Source organism: Sycon ciliatum, chromosome 1, assembly GCF_964019385.1.
Source record: "Sycon ciliatum chromosome 1, ocSycCili1.1, whole genome shotgun sequence".
Classification (NCBI taxonomy): domain Eukaryota; kingdom Metazoa; phylum Porifera; class Calcarea; order Leucosolenida; family Sycettidae; genus Sycon; species Sycon ciliatum.
Genome location: NC_088643.1, coordinates 9908867 through 9918840, shown reverse-complemented (window position 1 = coordinate 9918840; position 9974 = coordinate 9908867). Strand labels below are relative to the sequence as shown.

Here is a 9974-nt window from a genome sequence, read left to right as displayed (position 1 = left end):
CTCTAGCTGCCGACAAGAGCAATCTTATTCTTATTATCATCATCAACATCAACATCAACATCAAACATTGCCATCATCGTAAACATCATCAACTGTGCAATTGCATTTCACGCAATTATGTTTAGCTATATTAAAAGTCTAGTTAAGTTATGGAGAAAACAAAATTATGTAGTATGTAGAAAAATAATAACATCAACATCATCATCATCATCATCAAGATCAAGATCAGTAACTCATTAGACAAATGGAATTGATATGGTACAGGGTGTGACTAATAATTGTGATTGTCAACCACAACCATCATTGTTCAGTCATCCAGCAGTGCGATGCGGTGGTGCCCATGTGCAAGTGTGCTGACACCGTCCGTTCGGATGTATCGTTTGCTGTCGAACGGCGACAAAGACGACTTGGTCATCGTCTCGGTGAAGATACGATGCGAATGGCTGCGCAGGGTGGTCATTGCGTGTGACATCCTCGTCCTGTCGACCAGACACTGACGGTAGTCCGCGATCGTGAATCTTCTCGTCACCGCTCTCTTGACGCCCTTTGCACGCTGACCACTCTCCTCGCCATCGTACGCGTACATTTTGGATCTGAGCGCCACGAACTCTGTCATGAGCTTCCCTCCGAGCTCGTCCTTAAATTTACCTACAACCTTCTTATTACTCTCGCTGTACAGAGGACTGTCGGGGCTAAAGTTGCTGGTGTCGTACTGATCGGCCATACTCTTCATGTCCGCATAGAGGTCCTCCGTGCGGAACAGCAGCACCAGCGAGTCCGTGTCTGTGTACAGCAGGCTCATGCGGTCTCCGTAGCGTGGCTGGAGCTCGTCATAGTAAAATCTGTACATGAGCTCCTTGCTCAGCTCCAGGATGCTCATGCCAACGTACACCGGCTTGTTGAGGTGGACCGCAAGCTTCCTGTTCTCGACGCCCACAAGCCCGTTGTCGAAGAGGACATGGCGGACGTAGGTGGACTTAGCCACAGCTGTGAGAATGGTATCTTCCTCGTCTTCCACACGCAGCAGTCTAATGGAGATCCTTCTTCTCACATTCTCCATTGTCTTCCCAAACACAGCGTTATTCATTAATTTGAAGAAGTCCTTCTCGAAATCGTTCTTCGCCTTCTTCCGAAGCTCCGTGTTCAGCTGGATGTAGGGCTTCATCCACGGAGCTTGGCGGAAACTGAGCACGCGGTGTACAGCATCGATCCTCAGACCTAGACGACTGTACAGCCTGAGGTTACGGTAGTGTGCTACGTAGCGCTGCTTCGGCATGAGGTTCGGGACCAGTTTCGGAGCACTCAGTCCGGAGACAGGATCTGCTGCAATCAAGTCGCGCTGGTATGGCGACATCATACTCTCGGTGATGGTTACACGCTCCGGTGCGGGTGGGTAGTCGTTCAGGCGATCGTGGAACTCTGTGGGCACTGACAGATCACACTCCACCATGTACCCAGTGTCTGCGTCATCTGGCTGGGTGAGGATCTTCTGCAGGAGTTCGTCACTGGGGGCACACCACTGGAATTTTGATGTCGGCAAGTGCTGCGACATGGCCCAGCCGTACAGGTTGTTCGCGTCGAGGTATTGAAGATATGTTGACGCCTGCTCAGGGTCGTGTGAGCTCATGTACTTGTTGTTCGCCCTGGCGTGGCGGTGTGACGCCATTGTAACACCGCCACGAAGACCGCGCTCGACGAACAGATGCATGTCCACGTCGTCCAGCAGAGTGAGCGAGATTCCTGTATGTTTCAGAAGGGCGTCCCACGCGAATCCAGGCAGGGTGTAGTAGTGTGTCGGGTCCAAATCGTACGTGGCCATTGCAGTGCATCTAAATTTCTCAAACACATCTGCAAGAAGGTGCACATCGGTCTTCAGGTAGAGATCATGGTAGTCGCCCATGTCGCTGCATGTGCCGCTTGGGTTATACATTCTAGTTGGATACCCTGCAGATGCTGCAGAGCGCGGGACAAAGGAGATACGCTACTGGATGTCACACAGTCAAACACCCAGGAAGAACAAGTGCACGCTGTCATTCACTTCCAACCCACTCCATGCCAATCAAGCCGTACTGAGAATGGACGATACCATCACAGGTGTGTACAGAAACTACAACATTTATGATTCATTCCGTTTTCTTTACCAAGTGTATTGATAAATTATAATAAAATGTTTTTAATGAATAACGTCATGTATTATGATGATGATGATGATTTGAGTGTGTGTGTGTGTGTGTGTGTGTGTGTGTGTGTGTGTGTGTGTGTGTCCACATGTCAAATAATATAGCTCAAAGTGAGGGAGGCAAGGATAGACATAATAGTAATCAATGTGAGCATTTGTGGAATTCCACAATTCGTGAATGTTGACTGAGTTTGCTGACAACGCTTGTAGTGCACCACGTCAAGAGCATGCAGTTCTCGATCGAAGAACTCAACTAGAGTGCAGTGCAGCTCATGATCGTATCCTCTCAGCGACACTTCTTCACACAAGAGAATGAGCATTGCAACCAACACGATGATCATACTAATGTTGTTACTGGAAGGGGTGCTCTTCACCTTCTTGAACACGCAGGATAGGTTCTTCATGAGGTGGCGTTGAGCAATGTCCGACTTGCCAGTAGCAGTACTAGGCGTACTTCCATCAGGGCTTGGATCAACTGGAAACAGCAGCTTCACTACATCAAGTAGTTCTTTCCGCCCGCAGCAAGCCATGTCCTTGGCAGCAATCCAGATCAAGTTGGTTATGGGGTGACTTTCAACAACTGCTTGGTCATATCCATGGTCTCCATTGAAAGGTTCCACCAGGTTTGTCAGCGAGGTTGCGATTCCCAACCGCGCAGCACAACGCATCAGCGCACCCATTGGACAATGGCCGTCCTCACCATGATCTTTCAAAATAGACCACATGTTCATGATCTTCTTCTTCTTGTTGTTGTTGTTGTTGTTGTTGTTGTTTTTCTTCTTCTTCTTCTTCTTCTTCTTCTTCTTCTTCTTCTTCTTCTTCTTCTTCTTCTTCTTCTTCTTCACCAAAGTAATAGCAAGGATGAAGACAACAACAACAATTACTTGTGACTTGGCAAGGATGCTTTGCGAAATGATGGAAAATTAAGAGGTCAGGGGTTTTATACAGCGGCAACGGTACCCTTCATCATCATCTTCCTCGCCCTACACATGGCACTTGAGAAACGGTACAGCGCACATTTCATCTCCGCAGGAATTAATTCCACACGAGGTTCACAGCACCCGTAAGATTGGATTAGTCTTTGCATCAGTTCCTTCTCCTCAGAATTAAACTCTCGGATATTCTGCTTAAACTTCTTCAGCTGAAAAGGGGTAAGAGGTTTTGTACGGATTAGAAGTTGGCGGAGCCAGGCTTTCGAAAATTGCTGCGGTTTGCAACTCATTAGCTTGCTGGATCGTGCCCACGCCACATGGCTCTTTGGAAGATATGGCTGAAGCTTCTGGCAAATCTCGTCGTGCTCAGCACAGATGCATGTCAGAGCTATGGCATAGTTCAGGCTCTTGTAGCCACTCTCCTTCTTCATGTACTGCAACGGTTCCAGCACACCGTGAAGGTTCAGCAGGACACCAGTCTTCTGCATGAAGCGTACCAGATGTCTGTCGACGGCAGTCAATCGCTCCCGAGCTGCATATAGCCGTGGGAGAATGCATCTCTCCGTAAAATTCACCTCCGGCAACAGCACGCTATCAAGAACAAGTCCGCATACAGTACACACAAAGTGCCCCTCGTTCACAACTTGATGATTATGAAAACATTTGTCAATGTTTGGACTAGGAGGAGGGGCATCAGGACAAGGGTCATCGTCATGCTCAACGACGGCGCGTTGACGCTCCTTGTACGCACGCAGTATTTCAAATTGCTCTTCAATATCCATTATGCTAACTGATCACATTTTCCAGTAAACGCTGCATCATATATCAATTTATAAATGAGTCACACCTCCTAAAATACCCCCCCTATGACATCCGTAGAGCTAGTTCTAATTAGCCTGGGAATACCTAGAAGGTTCCAGAACACATTCCCAGACAGTGACTCTTATCAACAACCACACCCACCACTTTAAAAGCAATTATGACGCCGAGAGGCACTTCAAACACCACTTAATCATTAATCCAATTAAATATGACACCTGGCCCACTTCAAAACCACTTCAGATCTCAAGTGGCCACTTCATTACCACTTATCCAATTAAAAGGTCAAGTGGCCACTTAATTAACAACCGCAAAGTTCAAGTACCCATTCATAACCACTTATCTGTGCCAGAACCGGCTTGGTCCCTACTACTTCTTTAGTTACAGGTTTTACTGTAGTACCAGGCTGGTTGCTAGTCACGCTGGTCTTTAGTTACAGGTTTTACTGTAGTACCAGGCTGGTTGCTAGTCACGCTGGTCTTTAGTTACAGGTTTTACTGTAGTACCAGGCTGGTTGCTAGTCACGCTGGTCTTTATTTACAGGTTTTGCTGTAGTACCAGGCTGGTTGCTAGTCACGCTGGTCTTTAGTTAAAGGTTTTACTGTAGTACCAGGCTGGTTGCTAGTCACGCTGGTCTTTAGTTACAGGTTTTACTGTAGTACCAGGCTGGTTGCTAGTCACGCTGGTCTTTAGTTACAGGTTTTACTGTAGTACCAGGCTGGTTGCTAGTCACGCTGGTCTTTAGTTACAGGTTTTACTGTAGTACCAGGCTGGTTGCTAGTCACGCTGGTCTTTAGTTACAGGTTTTACTGTAGTACCAGGCTGGTTGCTAGTCACGCTGGTCTTTAGTTACAGGTTTTACTGTAGTACCAGGCTGGTTGCTAGTCACGCTGGTCTTTAGTTACAGGTTTTACTGTAGTACCAGGCTGGTTGCTAGTCACGCTGGTCTTTAGTTACAGGTTTTACTGTAGTACCAGGCTGGTCGCTAGTCACGCTGGTCTTTAGTTACAGGTTTTACTGTAGTACCAGGCTGGTTGCTAGTCACGCTGGTCTTTAGTTACAGGTTTTACTGTAGTACCAGGCTGGTTGCTAGTCACGCTGGTCTTTAGTTACAGGTTTTACTGTAGTACCAGGCTGGTTGCTAGTCACGCTGGTCTTTAGTTACAGGTTTTACTGTAGTACCAGGCTGGTTGCTAGTCACGCTGGTCTTTAGTTACAGGTTTTACTGTAGTACCAGGCTGGTTGCTAGTCACGCTGGTCTTTAGTTACAGGTTTTACTGTAGTACCAGGCTGGTTGCTAGTCACGCTGGTCTTTAGTTACAGGTTTTACTGTAGTACCAGGCTGGTTGCTAGTCACGCTGGTCTTTGGTTACAGGTTTTACTGTAGTACCAGGCTGGTCTCTAGTCACGCTTGTCTTTAGTTACAGGTTTTACTGTAGTACCAGGCTGGTTGCTAGTCACGCTTGTGAGAGTATGCATGGTATTCGTTGCTCTAACTTCTATCTTACATTCCTTGTTGCACCCGCCGGCTACCGTGGCTCATTGATGGTCTCCCGACATGTAATACATTCCCTTTGACTTTGTGTCACCGCCAGATCCTTTTACTCCTGGTGTCCGTTTCATGTTCATTGCTCGCTTGCGCGCTGGCATGCAACTGGCGTGCTCTCATGCGTACAGTGCGTACAACGAAGAACTACATCAGTTCCAGTTAGTGTTTTTAGAGTTGGCCGTGGAACAAACTTGTGTTTTTCGCTCTCCCACATTCTCTGCTTCTTCTCCAATAATTATATGAACACTGTTCGCCAAAAAACTCGTTGTGGACGTTGTTGTGAGTGCGTGTCCGGGAGTGAGTTGGGGCGGTCGTGATTATCTAACAGCTTGGTGCCGAAACCCGGTTTTACTGTAGTACCAGGCTGGTCTCTAGTCACGCTGGTCTTTAGTTACAGGTTTTACTGTAGTACCAGGCTGGTTGCTAGTCACGCTGGTCTTTAGTTACAGGTTTTACTGTAGTACCAGGCTGGTTGCTAGTCACGCTGGTCTTTAGTTACAGGTTTTACTGTAGTACCAGGCTGGTTGCTAGTCACGCTGGTCTTTAGTTACAGGTTTTACTGTAGTACCAGGCTGGTTGCTAGTCACGCTGGTCTTTAGTTACAGGTTTTACTGTAGTACCAGGCTGGTTGCTAGTCACGCTGGTCTTTAGTTACAGGTTTTACTGTAGTACCAGGCCGGTCGCTAGTCACGCTGGTCTTTAGTTACAGGTTTTACTGTAGTACCAGGCTGGTCGCTAGTCACGCTGGTCTTTAGTTACAGGTTTTACTGTAGTACCAGGCTGGTTGCTAGTCACGCTGGTCTTTAGTTACAGGTTTTACTGTAGTACCAGGCTGGTTGCTAGTCACGCTGGTCTTTAGTTACAGGTTTTACTGTAGTACCAGGCTGGTTGCTAGTCACGCTGGTCTTTAGTTACAGGTTTTACTGTAGTACCAGGCTGGTTGCTAGTCACGCTGGTCTTTAGTTACAGGTTTTTTTGTAGTACCAGGCTGGTTGCTAGTGACGCTGGTCTTTAGTTACAGGTTTTACTGTAGTACCAGGCTGGTTGCTAGTCACGCTGGTCTTTAGTTACAGGTTTTACTGTAGTACCAGGCTGGTTGCTAGTCACGCTGGTCTTTAGTTACAGGTTTTACTGTAGTACCAGGCTGGTTGCTAGTCACGCTGGTCTTTAGTTACAGGTTTTACTGTAGTACCAGGCTGGTTGCTAGTCACGCTGGTCTTCAGTTACAGGTTTTACTGTAGTACCAGGCTGGTTGCTAGTCACGCTGGTCTTTAGTTACAGGTTTTACTGTAGTACCAGGCTGGTTGCTAGTCACGCTGGTCTTTAGTTACAGGTTTTACTGTAGTACCAGGCTGGTTGCTAGTCACGCTGGTCTTTAGTTACAGGTTTTACTGTAGTACCAGGCTGGTTGCTAGTCACGCTGGTCTTTAGTTACAGGTTTTACTGAAGTACCAGGCTGGTTGCTAGTCACGCTGGTCTTTAGTTACAGGTTTTACTGTAGTACCAGGCTGGTTGCTAGTCACGCTGGTCTTTAGTTACAGGTTTTACTGTAGTACCAGGCTGGTCGCTAGTCACGCTGGTCTTTAGTTACAGGTTTTACTGTAGTACCAGGCTGGTTGCTAGTCACGCTGGTCTTTAGTTACAGGTTTTACTGTAGTACCAGGCTGGTTGCTAGTCACGCTGGTCTTTAGTTACAGGTTTTACTGTAGTACCAGGCTGGTTGCTAGTCACGCTGGTCTTTAGTTACAGGTTTTACTGTAGTACCAGGCTGGTTGCTAGTCACGCTGGTCTTTAGTTACAGGTTTTACTGTAGTACCAGGCTGGTTGCTAGTCACGCTGGTCTTTAGTTACAGGTTTTACTGTAGTACCAGGCTGGTTGCTAGTCACGCTGGTCTTTAGTTACAGGTTTTACTGTAGTACCAGGCTGGTTGCTAGTCACGCTGGTCTTTAGTTACAGGTTTTACTGTAGTACCAGGCTGGTTGCTAGTCACGCTGGTCTTTAGTTACAGGTTTTACTGTAGTACCAGGCTGGTTGCTAGTCACGCTGGTCTTTAGTTACAGGTTTTACTGTAGTACCAGGCTGGTTGCTAGTCACGCTGGTCTTTAGCTACAGGTTTTACTGTAGCACCAGGCTGGTTGCTAGTCACGCTGGTCTTTAGTTACAGGTTTTACTGTAGTACCAGGCTGGTTGCTAGTCACGCTGGTCTTTAGTTACAGGTTTTACTGTAGTACCAGGCTGGTTGCTAGTCACGGTGGTCTTTAGTTACAGGTTTTACTGAAGTACCAGGCTGGTTGCTAGTCACGCTGGTTTTTAGTTACAGGTTTTACTGTAGTACCAGGCTGGTTGCTAGTCACGCTGGTCTTTAGTTACAGGTTTTACTGTAGTACCACGCTGGTCGCTAGTCACGCTGGTCTTTAGTTACAGGTTTTACTGTAGTACCAGGCTGGTTGCTAGTCACGCTGGTCTTCAGTTACAGGTTTTACTGTAGTACCAAGCTGGTTGCTAGTCACGCTGGTCTTTTGTTACAGGTTTTACTGTAGTACCAGGCTGGTTGCTAGTCACGCTGGTCTTTAGTTACAGGTTTTACTGTAGTACCAGGCTGGTCGCTAGTCACGCTGGTCTTTAGTTACAGGTTTTACTGCAGTACCAGGCTGGTTGCTAGTCACGGTGGTCTTTAGTTACAGGTTTTACTGAAGTACCAGGCTGGTTGCTAGTCACGCTGGTCTTTAGTTACAGGTTTTACTGTAGTACCAGGCTGGTCGCTAGTCACGCTGGTCTTTAGTTACAGGTTTTACTGTAGTACCAGGCTGGTTGCTAGTCACGCTGGTCTTTAGTTACAGGTTTTACTGTAGTACCAGGCTGGTCGCTAGTCACGCTGGTCTTTAGTTACAGGTTTTACTGTAGTACCAGGCTAGTTGCTAGTCACGCTGGTCTTTAGTTACAGGTTTTACTGTAGTACCAGGCTGGTTGCTAGTCACGCTGGTCTTTAGTTACAGGTTTAACTGTAGTACCAGGCTGGTTGCTAGTCACGCTGGTCTTTAGTTACAGGTTTTACTGTAGTACCAGGCTGGTTGCTAGTCACGCTGGTCTTTAGTTACAGGTTTTACTGTAGTACCAGGCTGGTTGCTAGTCACGCTGGTCTTTAGTTACAGGTTTTACTGTAGTACCAGGCTGGTTGCTAGTCACGCTGGTCTTTAGTTACAGGTTTTACTGTAGTACCAGGCTGGTTGCTAGTCACGCTGGTCTTTAGTTGCAGGTTTTACTGTAGTACCAGGCTGGTTGCTAGTCACGCTGGTCTTTAGTTACAGGTTTTACTGTAGTACCAGGCTGGTTGCTAGTCACGCTGGTCTTTAGTTACAGGTTTTACTGTACAGGTTTTACTGTAGTACCAGGTTGGTTGCTAGTCACGCTGGTTTTTAGTTACAGGTTTTACTGTAGTACAGTCGACCTACCCTTATAACGATAACCTCTATAACGATATTACCCTTATAACGATATTTTTCTGCCAAACCAAATCACTCCATTGACTTTTGTATACAATGCCCTACCCTTATAACAATATTGCTATAACGATATTACCCCTATAACGATATAAAATGGGCTGACCAATCAACATTTTCCATTTTATAACAATATCTAGCAGGGAAGATGTAGAGCCCACTATCCAGGTAGGGCAAGTTTCACTTGATAAGTCGCTGGGACATGACGAAATGCAATGGGGGCACCAGTGGGCACCTTGCTGTGTACATGATGTGCATGTATGTCAGTTTGTTATGCTATGAAGACTGTAAAAAAATTGAACAAAATCCATGCATTATGACGTATGTGTATGAAACGAACCAGTTACCCCTATAGCAATATTACCCTTATAACAATATTTCTTGGTCTGACGCAAATATCGTTATAAGGGTAGGTCGACTGTACCAGGCTGGTTGCTAGTCACGCTCGTCTTTAGTTACAGGTTTTACTGTAGTACCAGGCTGGTTGCTAGTCACGCTGGTCTTTACTTACAGGTTGCAGGCTGGACGCTAGTCACGCTGGTCTTTAATTAAAGGTTTTACTGTAATTTACAGGTGTCATGACCGGGGAGTGGGCCAGACATATCTCAGGATTCTACGATTCCAGGTTCTTTACGGAAATATACCAGGAGTCCAGATACCCATTCCTCACCCTCACCACACAAGAAGACCAAAGCTACACTCTAGGACCAAGTTCCAAGCAACCGAGAAGCAACAAGAACAACCACAACCCATCGACGCAAAGCATCGACCTACAGTCCGTTTCAAAAAGAAATACAATCCCGGGGAGCGCTCGCCGAGTTTACGGTTTTACCGTAGGAGCTGCCAGGAAAAACTCGTTCTGAAATCGAAGAAATATTGCGCGGCAAGTACGAAAAATCCGCGCGCCACGCGAGTTTGCATAAAACGTGCAAGGCACGTTGTGCACTTTCTCTTGTTTGATTTATTTGATAAACATTGTCGATTATCTTCTGCC

At 46.6% G+C, this 9974-nt stretch overlaps 1 protein-coding gene across 1 annotated transcript; it reads right to left on the bottom strand.

Moving 5' to 3' along the window:
- Window positions 1-307: 307 nt before the first annotated feature.
- Window positions 308-1930, bottom strand: LOC135809899 (uncharacterized). Its single transcript, XM_065323381.1, has one exon. The coding sequence runs from the start codon at window positions 1928-1930 to the stop codon at window positions 308-310; it is 1623 nt and encodes a 540-aa protein (XP_065179453.1).
- Window positions 1931-9974: the final 8044 nt, after the last annotated feature.

Bases quoted from the DNA above. Each gene is read 5' to 3' on its own strand.
- LOC135809899 (XM_065323381.1), bottom strand. From the start codon at position 1,930: ATGTATAACCCAAGCGGCACATGCAGCGACATGGGCGACTACCATGAT.